Source organism: Heptranchias perlo, chromosome 8, assembly GCF_035084215.1.
Source record: "Heptranchias perlo isolate sHepPer1 chromosome 8, sHepPer1.hap1, whole genome shotgun sequence".
Taxonomy (NCBI): Eukaryota; Metazoa; Chordata; class Chondrichthyes; order Hexanchiformes; family Hexanchidae; genus Heptranchias; species Heptranchias perlo.
Genome location: NC_090332.1, coordinates 19,236,798 through 19,255,182, shown reverse-complemented (window position 1 = coordinate 19,255,182; position 18,385 = coordinate 19,236,798). Strand labels below are relative to the sequence as shown.

The window sequence follows — 18,385 nt, the reverse complement described above, 5'->3', positions numbered from 1 at the left end:
AAAATGGGTTCTTACATGTATTGCAGCCGAGAATGAGCCACAGTAAGGCTTGGATCAACACAACATAGGCTGGAGCCAATAAAGGCAGAAAACACTGATGGTAAAATGTATTCCATGAACCAGAAGCCAATGCCGAAAACTTAGCATAGTTGAAAAAACTGCCAAAAAACCGATAGCTAAACTTATACAAAAAATGTGGGAAAACCTATAAAATAGAACTCCAAGTAGAGAAAGAACCAGTCCTGTTCAGCACCAAACTTTTGATCAAAATGTTTGAGTTTATTTCCCCCCCAATGTTTGGAGGAAGGCCTACATTTATGTAAATCTGAGAACATAATATGGCACAAATTCTGCATTTGGCACATCTGCATTGTCCACTCTTGATGCTACTTACCTTAGGCCCTTCCTCCAGATGAACACATCGAGGTGCAACTTCAGAATCATGTTCAAAACCAAGCTGAACTTCATATCCCACAACAGGTCAATCACTAAGACTGCCTATTTCTCGTATGCCATCCATACTTCGCTACCAGTGAAACCCTCATCGACAGCTTAGTCACCTCGAGGCTCGACTTCAACACCCTCCTCTTTGCCAGGCTCCTCAGCTCCAATTCATCAAATCTTTTAATGCCCACATTCTAATCCGAACTAAGTCCTAGTCATTCAACTCATCCTCACCAACCTACACTAACTCTCTGACCCAGGCACTTGATTTCAAAATTCTTGATCTTGTTTAAAAATCCCTTCATGGCCATGCTCCGCTCTATTTTTCACCATCACCGTGCCTCACCACCACCGCCCCCCCCCCCCCCCCACCAACACTTTTCTCCCTGTACCTGCTCAAGCCAACTCTACATTTTGTTAGGTTAAAGTTAGAGATTTTGGTCTTTGCTAAAAATTTAGATTTAGCCAACTTCCCAAACTTAAAATTTCTCCATTTCAAGACGTAAACACAATTCTAGTGAAGTGTTAGCACCAACAATGAATTAGTCATTGCATAAAGTCTATGAACAGGATTATTGTTTTTCTGATTCAGTTGTGGACACCTTTAAATTCTTTTGCAATTGGGGCAAATTAACTTCAGTTTACCTGTTCTATGATGGTAAACTGGATAAACTTGCAGCATTTTTGGGTTTTCTTATAAATTATTACGGCTTTGATGTAGCACCTCTCATTGTCACGTAACATCCAAGTTTTTTTTTGGCATTCTGAACAATCCTGATAATTAACTCCACGTCAAATATATTACACAAACACAGTCAACAAAAACCAGCATAGCACAGGTTCAGCTTGTGCCAGTTACTAGTCTTCCAATTAGACACTCACTGGATTTGAATGTCAATTTAACAAAATCCAGAACCTGTTTTGCAAACTAACCTAATTTATAAAGTCCTGACCAGTAAACAAATAAATACCACACAGAGAAAGCTACAGGTATCCTAACTATCTTTCAGAAACCAGTTTTTACTCCTGTTTGGCACACTTACACACTTGGTAAAAATTCAATTGAAAATAAAATGCTAGAGTATGCACGAACCAGAAACAAGACTTATTTTCCTAAATGTTCTCTGGCAGTCCCCGCGTACAGGGGGTAGGAGGAGGAAAACTGCAGGTAAAGGACAAGTCCATTTTGGGATGCTGGGAGGGGAGAGAAGAGTGTTGCAAGTGGCGTAGCGATTATTTTTTCTATTCCTACCAGCTCACAAAACTGAATTCACCTAACAAATACAATGTCCAAATGGTGAAAGTCAGATCTGTCAAAATCCTGCAGCCTCTAAACACAATTAAACCCTGCATGCAATTTATAGTTTTTAATAATTGATATAACTGCTACTAGTGTAACAAATACTCCTATTCTGTTACATGTTTGGCTGCAGTTTTAAGAGGAAACATCAGCAAAACACTACCAGATACGTAGCATACATTCCTCCCTCCCTCGCCCCCCAAAAAAATGTTTCGAAAAGAGCACCAAGAGATCATCTCATAGTATTATAACAACTTGATCCATATAGCCTTTAACAAAGTAAAACATGCCACAGCGCTTCACAGGAGCATTTTCAAACAAAATTTGACAGGAAGCCACATAAGGACATATGACAGGTGACAGGTTTTAAGGAGCGTTTTAAAGGAGGAAAGGGGGGAGGAGAGGTTTAGGGAGGGAATTCCAGAGCTTAGGGCTGAGCCAGCTGAATGGCTGCCAATGATGAAGCGATTAAAATCGGGGATGTGCAAGGGGCAAGAATTGGAGGAGCGCAGAGATCTTGGAGGGTTGTAGCACTGCAGGAGGTTACAGAGATAAGGAGGGGCGGGGCCATGGAGGGATTTGAAAACAAGGATGAGAATTTTAAAATTGAGGTGATCCCGGACCCTGGGAGCCAATGTAGGTCAGCGAGCACAAGGGTGATGGGTGAAAAGGGCTTGTTGCAAGTTAGGATATGGGCAGCAGAGTTTTGGATGATGGAGGGTGGAAGATGGGAGGCCAGCCAGGGGAGTATTGGAATAGTCGAGTCTAGAAGTAACAAAGGCACGGATGAAGGTTTCAGCAGCAGATGAGCTGAGGCAGGGGTGTAGACGGGCGATGTTACAGAGGTGGAAGTAGGCTGTCTTGGTGATGGATATGTGGTCAGAAGCTCATCTCAGGGTCATATAGGACGCCAAAGTTGCGAACCATCTGGTTCAGCCTCAGACAGTGGCAATTATAAAGATTTGTTGGCTGCAGGATAACCATTAGCCAGCATCTGAAAACTGTTCTTGTCCCCAATACATAAGCTCATGGGTATGCAGTGTACAATTGGTAACATGCAGTCACATAAAAATACTACTATATTTTCCCCTATACAACAGTAGGGAAACATCTAGGAAATAGCAGTGGGTATTGTGCCAATGGATTCTTAAAAAGGATTTGCTACGGTGCTGCAGAGCAAGCTTCCTAATAAAACTGACATATTACCAAAGGAAGTGTGGCACTATGGATATGGAGTTGGTTAAAGGACAGGAAACAGTAGTGGTTACTGGATATTTTTCAGAATGGAGGAATAGTAAGCAACGGTCTCCACTATGGGAGAAGTGTTGGGACCACTGCTCTTAAATATATATAATTTATTTTTCATGAAAGATCTGGACTTGGGTATGGGAGCACAACATCACAGTCTGCAGACAACCCAAAAAAATGTGGGAAATTTGGCTGTGAAAAGTACTGTAGGTGACTACTGCAGGAAGTGAATTAGTTGATTGGGCAGATAGATGTCAATTGAAACTTAATGTAGAGATGTTATGATGTGATACATTTTGGGAGTAAGACCAAGGCGAGGAAATATACTTTAAATGGTAAAATGTTAAAAGGAGTAGAATGGGGCTAAGTGGATAGCTCCTTCAAAGAGCCACAAAGTGCCAAAAGTCATCCTTCTGTGCTGTAAAATTCTATAATATAGCACATATAAGCCAACTCTGTCTCCAACATGATTAATTTTTCATTTCTAGGTATTAATCGTAATGAATGAGCACAAAGGCACAAAGTGAAACATTACAGATTATTGTTCCACCCTCACATTTGATATTGGTGTATGCATCAAGGATAACTGGCCCGGATGTTCAACAGCACTTATGTCAAATCACATCTTGGAACTAGTATAACAAGTAGATAGAAGTTAAAAACATATTATCTTATTACCATGGGGCAAAAAAATTTCAGCCCTGTTCACACGAGCTGGAAGTGGTGTGTTCCAAGGGTCATTGCTTGATCCGCTTCTGTTCTCATAATTTGGACTTGGGTATAGGGAGCACAATCTCGAAATTTGCTGCAGAGGGCTTGGCAAAAAGAAAGTAGGAATCTAAGGCTTCAGGAAGATTGGCTAGCAGAATGGGCAAACAGGTGAAAGATGTAACAATGTGGATAATTGTAAGATCATGCATTTTGGGAGGAAACAAACAAATCTGAGCACACAGTTAATGGAAAGACACTGAAGGATGTGGAGAGAGATATATCTAGGGGTTCAATTTCATAATTCCCTGAAAGTGCAGGTAAATAAAGCCGTAAAAAAAGGTCAACAGCATTTTGGGTTTTAGAAGAGCACAGCAGAAAAGTCATGATAAATCTGTACAAAACATTGGTTAGTGCACAGTTTTAAGAACTCCATTATAGAAAGGACATTAAAGCCATAGAGAGTATACAGCATGGATTCACTAGGATAGGAAACTATAGTTAGAGAGAGAGACTTGAGAAGCTAGGACTATTTCCTGGAATGGCCTTCTGAATATGTATACCACTGTTGAGCATAAAAATGGGAGACAAAGAGGATTCAAGAGTGAGGCACCATGACAGAAGACAGCAGCCCACTTGCTATTACCCCTAGTGGTGACACTGCATTTGCTCTTGTTTTACAGCGGTTTTTACGTCCTGGCATAAGCAAATGAGTACCACAGGAAATTTCGCATCACTTCATGTCTGCAAGATCAGCACAGAAACCAGTGTAATTTCTGCTCAAGTACAATCCAGAAAATTCAGGGCTGATACATAACATTGCTGCACTCAGGCCACCAAGACTGCACTTACTGCATACAGGTTTCCTCAAAAATTTAGAACACTGCTGTATACAAGCAGGTATTTGAGCGATAGGTCCTGTTCTATCACATAGTACCTATACTGATGAGCAGATGGGCCGAATATACGTGTATGTATTAGTGAAGAGTAAAGCTGCAAGCTAGTTCGCCGAGGAAGCTTCTCTCTTGTGGGGTACAGTAAGGTGCTGTAGAGAAGAGGTAAAAAGTGTGTCCAATCCTGGCTCCAATTTTCTTGCACATCAAATTTCCACCAGCAGGTGTCTGCATGCAATGTCAGCTTGTTGCCTGGCAGCAGAGGATCAACCACAATAAACAGCCCTGCACAGATCTCCCTTTCTGCAAGAAATTGCACATATAAACTGTGGTGCAACCTGGCATCCCCTCCTCTTTATTAAAACATGGATAAATCAACGGTGGTCCATCTGCCAGCAAGGCCAGGTGTTGTACAGGCATAGCCCACTGACACCCACTGGTGTAAATTTGGCACATAACAAATAGTTTCTGACGGCACAGTGTCAGGTTTTATTTCTTTACAGCAATTCAAAAATATTAAAACAATTGAATAAAGGGTACGGTTGTGTAGTGGTTATGTTACTGGACTACTAATCCAGATGTCTGGACTAATAATCCAGAGAACGTGACTTCAAATCCCTCAATGATAGTTTGAGAATTTTGAATTCAGTTTTAAAAATCTGGAAATAAAAAAGCTGGTATCAGTAGAAGCGACCATGACCTGTTAGACTGTCGTAAAAACCCAAGTAGTTCACTAATGTTCTGGCCTATATGTGATTCCAGTCCCACACCAACGTGGTTAACTTTTAACAGCCCTTTGGAGTGGCCCAGCTAGCCACTCAGTTGTATCAAACCATAACAAAGATAAACAAGATTGGACTGCAGCAGTTCGAGAAGGCAGCCCACCACTACCTTCTCAGGGCAACTAAGGATGAGCAATAATTGCTGGCCTTGCCTGTGATTCTCATGTCCCGAGAATGAATAAAACAAAACATGGTTTTTAAACAGCTCAAGCAGATTTCAAACTTGAAACAGATAAATAAATATTAAGTTTCACATAGTAAGATTTGTTAACAAAAATCTATTTTTAAATTGGCACATTAAGGGATACCTATGCAACAAAGCTATGAAGCAGTAAGAATTAACAAAGCAAATGGAAGCACAATCTGGGTCAGCCACTAACAAGGGTTACTTGGAGGTTGGGGGGGGGGGGCAGGGGGAAACAGCAGAGATGTTAATCATAAGCCTCCACCTGCAGCAAAAGACAAAGCCAGCTCAAAATGGGGTTCAAACATGCCTCACCTGGTAAAATCTACACAAATTCCACCTTATCCCAGTGAGACTGACTACAAGAGCTGCAGTTAAACAGACATGGTACTGCACATATTCTGATGATGCCTGTACCTCCAGCCCTTCTGAATAGAGGCCCTGAAGGGTGCTAAAGCGATGAATGGTTTCATCATTTTCTCCCTCCCCCAACTTTGCCATATGCATACTTGGCCTGTTGCCTGGTAGCAGAGCACTGTCTATAGTAAGCAGGCTCAGACTGATTCTCCCAGCTTGCAGTAAATGAAAGTGCATGTGTGAACTTTGATGTAGCCTGGCACCCACCCACTCTGAACACACAGACAAAACACTAGTGGGCCCATTAGTCAGTCACAGGCTGTTGCATGGGCCACATCTGGAGTTGAAAAGCTGTCAAACATCTGCACTCCCTTCCTGTATATTCACCCATCCAACCCAAGAGGACCAACATTACAAGAGGAACAGGAATTTGGTATGTCCCTACTAAATACACCCCGCTGCTCACAACCAAACACACACTGATGGCACTGCCCAGTGCCAGATCTATCACCACCTGTAAAATAGGCACCATTCTTGTTAACATGTAGTACTACCCAATTGTACCTGAACTATATTGGTGACTTTCTATATGCCTTTAAGACGCTCCTTAAAACCTACCTCTTTGACCAAGCTTTTGGTCACCTGTCCTAATATCTCATGTGACTCGGTGTCAAAATTTATTTGAAAACGGTCCTGTGAAGGCCATGGGCGTTTTACTACATTAAAGGTGTTATATAAATGCAAGTTGTTGCTGCATCTAGGAATGACATCATAGTGATATTTAAACTTCGAAGAAAATAAATTTTATATTACGGTAGTTTAGAAAAATGTGGGCTGTATGTGGCTGCTAAATTCAATTTAGCCCCTGCAATAGTTCAGAGAAAGCATTTCAACATCTAAAGATTACACTAAATGCCACAGGAAACACTAGTATTCAGGACATCTGCAATAGCCAGGAAGGGATTCTCAAACTGGTTATCAGGTTTCTTATATTAAGTCTGTCAAACATTTAATGACACTGTCCATTGCTAACGTTAGGCTTTTTACAGAAGTGCAGGACTTTGCAGAGCAAATATTTACATGTACTAAACACATCGCAACAAACAGGATAAGCCGTCTTGTCCAAGCACAGTAAATATTAACATAGAATCATAAACATCTTAATATAATCTATAAAATGAAAAGGTCAAAAGGATGTCAACTTATGGCATTGCAACATATTAACATACTATATTCATAACTGAAGTGGCCACAAATCGTAATTCAGCCTAGTTTTTAATTAGTTCATCTACAAATAAACTAACAGATGTAATACATTTATATCCAAACCACAAGATGTTTTAGTTCAAGCAATTTCTCTCGGAAACTGTTTTAGCAAACTTAATTTCTCGTGCCTACTAATGCCAACACATTCTCTGACAAGATCCTCTCCCCTGCAATTTGTTTGCTGAAAATGCTCATTTTACACAATCCCTAAATCATCATCTGCTATGCTTAAACTATGCCATTTCTGAAAGATAATGTAAAAATAAATGTGTAATGCATCTCAACAGCTGTTGATCCACAGGAAGTTTAATTTGCAGCTTTGAAACCACAATACATTTCAAAGCTGTTAGCTGAAGGTTTTACAAAATAGTGTTATGAAAGAAATACCACTGTGACTGACACTATGCAAACATAATTCCTACAAGAAGGTGCATTTATACTACTCTTCATCATGTCCTCAGGACATCCCAAAGTACTTTGCAACCAATTAATTACTTTTTGAAGTGCAGTCACTTAAGTCGGTCAATATGGCAACCAATTTGCACGCAGCAAGGTCCTACAAATAGCAAATTTAAAAATGTCCAGTTAATTTGTTTTTGGTGCCATTGATTGAGGGATGAAGGTTGACCAGAATACTGGGAGAACTCCCTGCTGCTCTGTATAGTGCTGAGAGATCCTTGATGCCCACCTGAATAGGTAAATGTGACCTCTGCCTAATGTCTCATTTTAAAAAACGGCACTGCCAAAAATGCAGCACTCACTTAGTATGGCACTTAATAGTCAACCTAAACAATATGCTTACGGCCTGGAGTGGGAATTGAGCTCACAATCTTGACTCAGAGTCAAGCTAACACTTGAAACTAAATATTTAAGACTAGTCATGAATGCTAGGGGAAAGGTTTTACAGCAATCAAACTAACTTTTCAAAGTGACACAACCAATGTAAAATACATTACTGCAAATTAACTAATGACTGATAGCAGTACTAAACTATACTCTGGACACTAAAAATATATAAAGACAAATGGGTGAAGACACTACAGTACAGCACAAAGCTATACAGAGCAGAAGGCCCCAAATTCAACTGCCTGTCCCTGCTGGGTTAGCAGGTCTCAAAGCATGGAAGCAGTGGAAAAGGAATAACCCCAAATTTCTGCTTGGTCAACATACAACCAGGTTGGCCATGAATAGAGGCCCAGGCACAATGAGCAACAAGTCTGCTGAAGGCCACAATGTGCCTGGACCTCTATTCATGGCCAACCTGGTTGTATGTTGACCAAGCAGAAATTTGGGGTTATTCCTTTTCCACTTTCCGGCAAGAGAACACGATTAGGAAACAAGGCAGAGTTTGAATTCAGCAAGAGAAAAGTTATTACTGAAATAGCCATTTAATAGAACATTAATAGTTTTACTTTTCTACTTGTGGGGAAGTGCCAGGCCTCTTCTTGATAGCAGACCACAGTGGCACAATTGAAATTGGGAGCTTATTGTGTGGCGAATCACAAGGACAGACATGTGTTCCATCACTCAAAGGTGCATCGCGTTGCAGCATTACTGAGAGCTGCCCTTGAGAAAGGGATTATGTCCCTTGACAAAATGTTAGTAATGTTGCTCTAGATTGAATCATTCCAATTTGTCAAAAGGAAACTGGAAGATTAGCACAGCCAACATATGGATTTATCTAAAGCAAGTAGTATAGTTCTGTATCATATAATTCTATTCTTGGAGAGTAGTGGAACTTTGAGCCCCAAGTTAGTAAACTCTAACATAATATAAAAACAAGAAATGCGTTGTACTGTTAACATTTTTAATTTTCATCTGAACTTTCTGGAGAAGGTTAATACCTGAACAAGAAAGAAAATGACTCATTGGATAATTTCTTTGTGAAGCTAAAATCCATCTGATAACAATCAGAAAGTCGTCAGTTACTATTAGGAAAACTCATATGAAGCTTGGTTCGACAAAGATAATCTGTTAATGACTATCTAATTAAACTCTTGTACATCCACAGGCTAACTAATTGATGGTGTCTTAAAGAACATCTGTTGAAAGTGTGCTGGATAAAACTGAATAAATCACTTCAAAACCCCCAACAACCCCACTGAACAATTGGCTATTAAAAAACAGCTAAGATATTAAATGTTCCTGAAATTGGAATTATTTCCACAGGAGTACAAAATTTAAAACTCAGATGCAAACTACTGGCAGGTTTCTTCCTGCAATAGCAATCTCTAAATAAACCCCATATATAAACGTGGTTGGGAAATAAGGTATAATACTAACCGCTCCACTCAAAGACAAGTTTTTTGGGGGGGGGGGGGGGGGGCGGGTTTCGCTGAAAACACTTCAAACGGAGATGGGACTTCCTGCCAACTCAGTGTGCATCAAGATCCAATAAGCTGCCTCTCCAATATTAGAGCTGATTAATACTCCTTGGGTTTTAAACTTTTTTTTAAGCCCTCATTGTAAACTGGAATTTGTTGCAGTGCCAAGACACACGTGTGTCCACAGACAAAACATGATAAATTCCCATGTCTGAGGAAGCAAGAGTTTTTAAGTTGTACTTACAAGGAAACGTGCATCTCTACAATTAGAATTAAAACAAACTCCAAGTTTCAAAATTGTCAATTTCCACAGACTTTTTTTTTAAAAAAGGACAGGGTCGGGGCAAGATCTCTTGCCACAGCTCAAACATGTCCCTTGGCTGATCAATGAAGCAACACGAGTATCAGACATGCTATGAATTGCCCAGGAGCAACTCCAACAAATCAAGGTTGTTCATTAGTTAAATTGGTCAAGCATCATATTTAAGTTGTACAGCAAGTGATCTTTCTTCCCTTCCTTCCACTTTCTCCTCTTGCCCACACAAAAATACAACTACCGGCAATAGACTGACATTAACTTATCAAGAAAGGGAAGAATTGTGCATTAAGAAAAATGTTGAAATAAACATTTGATTAACTGCTTGCATACCAAATTTTAAAAAAAACCTCATGTTGTGAGTTCTCCTATATACACAATTGACTGTACCTCCTAACTTAGTCATCTGCAAATTTGGAAATACAACTCTATTCTTTCATCCAAGTCATTAATATTTATGGTGAAAAGCTGAGTTCCCAGATCCCTGGGGAATGCTACTTGTCATATCCTGTCATGAGTACAGTCTCTATATCCTTACCCTCGGACTCCTACCTCACAACCAATTACCAACCCATGTCTCCATTTATATTTTCCATACTCAGTGATCTGCTCCGCCTACTAGTCTTTTAGAAAGCTGTGAAACCACATAACTTCTTTGCACACTGGAAGAACAGCTGAATCTTACAACTGATAAATGCCAGTTGGCTATGGGGATTGCCAAGTCAGGGAAGTCCACAAGCAACAGTTATAATATACCAGCAGAAAAATGTAACCATCATTTCAGTTAACCTTTACTCAGATGTTCTCCCACAGGCAAATAGAGTTGAATCTCTCACATCCTCACATGCCTCCTTGTGTCAATCTCCCCAGCCTACTGCCATTTCATTCAAACTCACCAGAAGTCTTCCCACCACCCATTTGCAGAATTTGGCCATCTGTTAAAGTGGAACATTGGTCCATCGCAACTCTAACAGAAATCAGTTCCCAGCAAATTATCATAAAGCGTGCTTCCCATTCAACCTCATAAGTAACTTTCACAGTTCTGTCGTCATCTTAAGGTGTACATTGTCTCTCAAAACATAAATGATGGGCTTGACCTTAATGAAAACACATCTCAGGAATCCAAATATCGACTGCAGCATATGGGGCACTTTCCCATCAGGTCAGAGAGGGATTTTTTCTGCTCCTCTGAGCAATCTAAGTATGTGGCACTGCTTCCTCACCGTCTTACATGCTGTTTATTAGTTTTAATTTTCATTCTTGCCATCGACACAAAATCTTCCAATTTGTTAAATTCACTAACCCCAAGTGTAACTTAGCATGAAATATTTTGAAGAATGACGCACATGTTCTCATTCATGACCAAAAGACTTTACTTAACTGAGGTTGTTAATTGATTTTTTGCATGGCTAGGAATGGTCACTGCAGCACAAAACAATGTTTTTGCGATTTCTCCAAAATGTAACCAATTTTAATAGGTCCAGTCATAAAAATTGGTAAAGAGTGGATATTTGGGTGTTTAACCTTTACAGTCCTTCTTCATAGATTAGAAGCTACCATCTACAGTTCAAAACCAATCACATCTTTTTCTTTTGAAGACACAATTTTCCCTATTTAAGCAGCCGACATGCCTGTTCGGAGTCTGTTTACCACACAAAGTTGGCTTGCTTCCAAGCTTCCATTGTCAGCCATATTTTCTCAGAGCCACTTCAATTCCAAAAAGGCACCATTTACCTCCTCTTTTCACATTTCCCCCCCCACCCCCCCCCAAAAGGAGGATGGTCACTGGTTGGTTCAACAATTGACAAACAAGTTTGAGTCCTTGCTAGTTGGCCAGCAGGTACCAGAAGCTCCTCATAGGCAGCATGGTGAACAGTACAACTCACCATAAGATGCAAGAGTCATTGCTGCTATCCTTCAGACCACAGCATGGACACACACCATATCCTACTGAACAGTGGTTCCACCAGTTGGAGATGAAGAGCTTCTGTAGCAGCTGCTTACCTTTCTGCAACCCAATTATGGTAGGCACCGTGCCTGGATATTTGATTACGTAATGTGTTCCAGCACCAGTCGTCACCAGTCTCAGTTTCTTCCACACCATGTGTTATTCTGGATACAGTAACAAGCTGCGAGGGAGTTTGGTAAGAGGAAGAGAGGTTGTAATCATTTGATATAATTAACATATTGATGTAAAATGGCAAGTAGAAAGCACAATCAGAAAAAAATGCAAGTGGATAGCCTCTAAACTGTACAGTACCATCAAAAGGTGATCAGTGATGGGTAAGATGGCAGCAATTCAGACAAAATCTCACTGGCTAACACTAGTGCACATGGGCTTTTAGGCCACTCAGGACATATTTCTTCCCCCGATGACTCAGTTGGCCATGAGCTTACTAACTTGCCTACAAGGGAAATCATCCAAGAATAACATGGTATCCATTTTCAAAAACGGTGACAAGACAGATCAATGCAGCTACAGACCCAGATGCCTTGCACCTGTACCAGGTTAAATAACGTAAAGTTATCGGGAGTGGACTTCAGGATTACCTGTATGATATTATCCTGGTTAATATCAGTTAGCACCGATTCAGAAGGGGGGATACTGCCCAACCAACTTCCTTACATTTTGAAGAGACATTACAAATGGACAGCGGAAAGATGCAACTAGACTGCCAAAAGGCACGAGGGGCTGCTACTTAAGCTTACAATGGCAGGAGTTCAAGGAGGAATGAGGCTGAAAAGTGAGCAGCAGCAGATATTGGTTCAGAGTGTGATGATGGTGTAGAGAAGGAAAATATTGAGGTTTTACGTTGGTGACTTGAATTCAGATATCTGGTGCAAACTGGTCACATTTGCAGACAACACCAAACTTCTGGGGCAGCTGAGTCTCAGGAGGCAGCTAGGGATCTGCAAAGTGAGTTACGAAATACATATGAATGGTCAGGGCTATGGGTGACAAATATTCCACAAAAAATGTTGAGAGGTAAATATGAAATTGAAATATTTGATGTACTACCAAGTGTTTTGCATGTCCATGTACTGAGCAGCAGCAATTAATACAGCAAACTGAATGCTTAACTATCTGGTCAGATCAATAGAGCACAAATCAGAAGATGTCATCCTGAAACAGTGCAGTGCTCTGGTCAGAACATACCTTGAGTCCTGTGTTCAGCTATGGTCACCAAAACATAGGGGAGCTATTCAAACCCTTGAAACAATGCGAAGAGTATTGAAGATTAACTTTCAGAGTTTGGGGAAAGACAGGATAAATCTGGTCTTTTCAGCCTTGAAAGGAAGCAATCAAAAGGGGATTCCACACAGGTATACAACATAGCAATAACAGAACACTAATCAAACTAAGCCACGACAGTAGAGTAAGTGTACAAGTTTAAAATGATAGAAGGCAAACTGAGGACAGATGCCAGGAAGTTCTTCTTCACAAAGTACAAACAACAAGTAAAATGAACTTGTGAATAATGACGGGGAGGCAAAAATCTTGGAAGTCACTAAGCATTTGGATTATGTGATGGGGGAACGACAGGTTTATTTTGAATGGGTTAAAAGGACTTCCTATCTTGTGTACAATGACATACACTGGCTTTACTAGATACAGCATGCCAGACAGTAAAATAATGAACAAAAAATACTTCAAGTGCATTTTGATGTTGGGTCCAAACCTTTGAATATGTACATATACACAGACAACTAACAGATCTTACAATTCAATCTTAGAAGTTGACATTACCTTATCAAATAGGGGGGAAAAAATGTGGACTTACCACCTATTAAATTTGCTACAAACTGCATTACAATGTCAAAGCACAAAAAAAATGTTGGCTCTGTTCTCATGGCTATAATGCAGAAACGACTTTAATTGGTTAGTTTAGGTCTTCTGTTCATTGATGGCAGTGTGGTTGCTAAGGGAATGTTTGTTGTTTAGCGCCAGATTCTCTCTCCAGTGACCAGATGAAAGTGAAGCTGATAGACTTAAAACATTTAGCATTTTATACCATGTCCACCTCCTTGAAAATCGTATCTCACGTGCAGAACAATGCAGCCCACAGAAAAAATTCATCATGCCACTAGGTCATCCAGAGGTAATGAATTCTTTCCAACAGATGGCAGCTCCAATTGTGCCCATTTTCACCAGGAACCTAGTCAATGTTGTCACTAGGCTTTCATGCATCAGCATCAATACATTATTTAAAAAAAAATCACATTCAATGTTCTTCCACTATGCTTCTCGTGTGGTGGGCTTAAGTCATCATCGCAAACTACTCCAACCACTACTACAAGCGGAACTTCACTCCAGTACCGTATGGCTCAAAATGCTCTCTCCAGAATGCCCAAATTCAAAAACAGAAAATCTACAATTTTATTCCTGGGGAAGTTCACAGTTTAAGTAGGCATTGCACAAAAATATCACACCCACTGTCTCTTACAGATACTCAAGCAACGACAGTTATTTGATGAAAGGGCGGATACTTATGAAGTTTCACTGACGCTAGCTGATCTCCCATATTATTACTTTTGGAGAAAAATGCTGGTTTGGAATACTTTTACCAACAAATTGTATTTACATTATATGCCTTAAAATATAAAAACATCCGAAGCGCTTTACAGGAGGAAAAGACAAACACTGAGCCATGGTAGGTGAGATTGGAGAGGTGTCCAAAAATTTGATCAAATAAATCACTCAGTCACGAATAGTGGTGAACAATTAAGCAACTAATAGGAGGCGGCAGCTCCATCAACGTCCCTATCTTCAAATAATGTTGGAGCCCAGCACTTGAGTGCAAAAGACAAGGCCGAAGCGTTCACAACAATCTTCAGCCAGAAGTGACGAGTGGATGTTCCTTCTCGACCTTCGCCCCCCCCTCCCCGCGACGTCCTCACCATCACTGATGCCGGTCTTCAGTTAATTTGATTCACTCCATGATATCAAGAAATAGCTGAGTGCACTGGACACAGCAAAGGCTACGGGCCCCAACAACATCCCGGCTATAGTACTGAAGACTTGTGTTGCAGAACTGACCATGTCTCTAGCCAAGCTGTTCCAGTACAACTACAACACTGGCATCTACCCGACAAAGCGGAAAATTACCCAGTCATGTCCTGTCCACAGAAAGCAGGACAAATCGAACCCAGCCAATTACCATCCTATTAGCGTAGTCTCAAATCATCAGCACGGTGATGGAAGGAGTAGTCAACGGTGCTATCAAACAGCACTTCCTCACCAATGGCCAATTTGGGTTCTGCCTCGATATGTCGGCTCCAGACCTCATTATAGCCTTGGTCCAAACATGGACTAAAGACCTGAATTCCAGGTGAGATGCGAGTGACTGCTCTTGACATCAAGGCAGCATTCGACATAGTGTGGCACCAAGGAGCCCTAGTAAAACTGAAGTAAATAGGGATCAGGGGAAAAACTCTCCAGTGGTTGGAGTCATACCTAGCACAAAAGAAGATGGTTGTGGTTGTAAGAGACCGATCATATTAGCCCCAGGACATCACTGCAGGAGTTCCTCAAGGCAGTGTCCTAAGCCCAACTATCTTCAGCTGCTTCACCAATGATCTTCCCTCGATCACAAGGTCAGGACTGGGGCTGTTCGCTGGAGCTGAACACTGCAATCATCATTCATAATTCCTCAAATAATGAAGCAGCCCATGCCCGCATGCAGCAAGACCTGGACAACATTCAAACTGGGCAAGTAACATTCACGCCACGAGTGCCAGGCAATTACCATCTCCAACAAGTGTCTAACCACTTCACCTTGACATTCAATGGCATTACTATCAGTGAATCCCCTATTAACTTCCTGGGGGTCGCCACTGACCAGAAACATAGCAGGACCAGACACAAAGGCTACTACAGCAGGTCAGAGGCTGGGTATTCTGTCGCAAGTGGTTCATCTCCTTACTCCCCAAAGCCTCTCCACCACCTGCAAGGCACAAGTCAGGGGTGTGATGGAATATTCTCCTCTTGTCTGGGTGGATGCAGCTGCAACACTACTCAAGAAGCTCAACACCATCCAGGACAAAGCAGTCTGCTTGATTGGCAACCAATCAAACACCTTAAACATCCAGTCCCTCCCACTGACTCAAAACAGGAATAGGTAGGGATTGGCAATTGGTGCTGTGTCAGTTACTAAATTGTTACAAGTCACAGCAGTGTGCTAGATCAAGAAAAATGGGCACAGCAAAACTTTCAGAAATTTGGGGTTTTGTTTTTGTGTGAGCTGGGATCAGGTGTTCAGTCGTCCTCACGTTTCTTTACATCCAACGTATAAAAAGGTTAAATTAACGGCTGTTATGAAATGAAAATTATAGAAACTCTTTAAAGGTTAGTTCTGTCACACTACCAGAATATTAATAGCAAAAAGTCCAGTAAATCAAGTCAACAGAAAATTTTGGTGCAATGCATTCACATGCAGTAATTTTATCATTGAGTAACTAAATTAAATCCCACTGAAATTAAAGGATTACAAAACATGCTAAAATCAACATATATTTTAGAAAAAAGGTTAACAGCTTACTAAAAGTACTGATAATTATACTGTTAAATTGAAGCAACTAAGACCTTGTTCACTCATTTATGACTTGTAACTTTGTGGCATCACCATGCTGCTCCCTAACTGATTGCAGCCTAGTCAGCCAATATTTTAAAAGTGTATATGATTGAAGCTATTTAAGACCCATTAACTGTTTCTAAGGAACAACTAAGGTGTAATAAAAGATTTTTTTTCAAAAAGGCTTCAAAATATGTGAGTATAAGGTGAAGCTTCAATTTGGTTTTCAGTTTACCCAATAACTTTCAGGGATAAGGAAGACAAAAAAAAACTCAATGTTGACTGTGTATCTTCAAATCTAGAAATGAATCAGAGCTGCAATCCTTCATGACTGCCCAAAATGAACTCAGTTCAGAATGACTGTATATAAACATTATTTTGACACTAAGCAGCAGAGTCAATCTCTAGTGTAGTTGAAAAGAATCACTATTGTTCAATAAAATGTTTAGAATGTCCATTAAAATCAAAATATTAAACCATCAAAAACCAGTGAGTCACTCCCAAATAGCCCAGTGGATAAGGCAGTGCATCAACCAGCATGCTCCTGAGTCACACAGACTAGAAGATTCCAGGTTTTATTCCTGTTCTATTCCGAGTTAACTGATCTCAGCTGGGCAACAGTTGAGGTGCTACAACTGGCCTTAACGCCCCCAAGCTAAGGAGGGAGAGAGAAAAAAAACAGCAAGACTCGCCATTCCTGATCCTGTATGTGTATGAATGGGAGGGCTCAATGTCTAGCCTCACACCCACATTAAGAATAACCACTTGAGCTGAAGTACCAACATGTCTACAAGTGTCCAGAGAACCCCATCCCAGAATAAGTCAACATCTTCAGAGAAAATAGAACAAAATGGACACAGGAGGGGCAGGATGAAGAACTTAACACTGTTTTCCCCCCTTATTGTGCATGTCAAAGGACAATAACTCAAGGAAACTAGTGAAGCACGACCAAAGCTTTGGGGGAAGGACACAAAAAAAAGTGGCCACTTAGACACTTCTTTTCTGCCAGACAGACAAAATGGGTCCCTATATTATCAAACACATTTGTTACTAAAACTGGCACACAGCAAATCAGAATGGAGTAAAAGCCAACATTTTGGTAATATCTTACCCACACTTCATTCTCATTAAAAGGCTTCGCGTTTACCACCACCTCAATAATGAAGGCCACTGACTTTATTGGATTACACTTATGTTATGCAATGGAAGAATTTCTTCTGGGAGGACAGGGGGAAAAGGGGAAGCACATTACATGCACAACAGCAGCTGCTTCTTTTTTAAAATTCTCCCCCAAAACCTCATACCACTGGAAAATCATTTCAACAGAAGTATGAGCAAGTCTAAGCTTCAATTCATCAAAGTGGCAGGCCCACATTTTTAACGTTGTTTATCCCATGCCATAAATGGGACAGCATCAGCAGCAGGCAGAAAACAGTCACAAGTATCTCAATAACAGTCACTTTCTAAAGTGGCTCTGCACAAGAAGCACAGGCTTAAGCTCCGTTCACATAGCAACTGTTTATTCAAGTCTTGAAATATAAAAGTTCTGATCTTCTATGCAAAGAGCAGCACATTAATACAAGTTTACATACATGACACTATATTTCACCCTGTAGGAGCACAAGACCAAAGGGACAGTGTCCCTTTTCTAGTGAACAGAAAGGAGACAGGGGGAAAAAAAATTAACAATTAGACATGCACATCTATTATAATAGAGCATCACACATTTAATGTGCCCAAAGCAGAAAATTAGAATCAAGTATCATGCTTTACTGATTGGCATGAAAAAGGACCATACTGATTTCATGAAACATAGATCAGGAAAGGTCTCACAAAAAAGCAATCTATTCAAACACTGAAATTTGAGCCTATTACACTGCTCAACAGTCTCAGATGATTCCATTGGTTTTGCCCACTCATTTAATCTGCCTATGTAACCTCCTGCTTCCATCTACACAGCTTACTGTGCCTCCTAACAGTGTCATATGCAA

At 40.6% G+C, this 18,385-nt stretch overlaps 1 protein-coding gene across 16 annotated transcripts in view; it reads right to left on the bottom strand.

Annotated features, from left to right (window-relative positions):
• fbxo11b (F-box protein 11b) overlaps positions 1-18,385 on the bottom strand; it is a 193,699-nt gene that overhangs the window by 69,643 nt on the left and 105,671 nt on the right. For 2 of the 16 annotated variants that reach the window (XM_067988755.1, XM_067988756.1), the window contains exon 2: positions 11,827-11,951. The exons of the other annotated variants lie outside the window; for them this stretch is intronic. In XM_067988755.1, coding sequence (XP_067844856.1) covers positions 11,827-11,926 — 100 coding nt within the window. In that variant the 5' untranslated portion in view covers positions 11,927-11,951. The remainder of the gene's footprint in view (positions 1-11,826; positions 11,952-18,385) is intronic. 16 annotated transcript variants of the gene reach the window in all.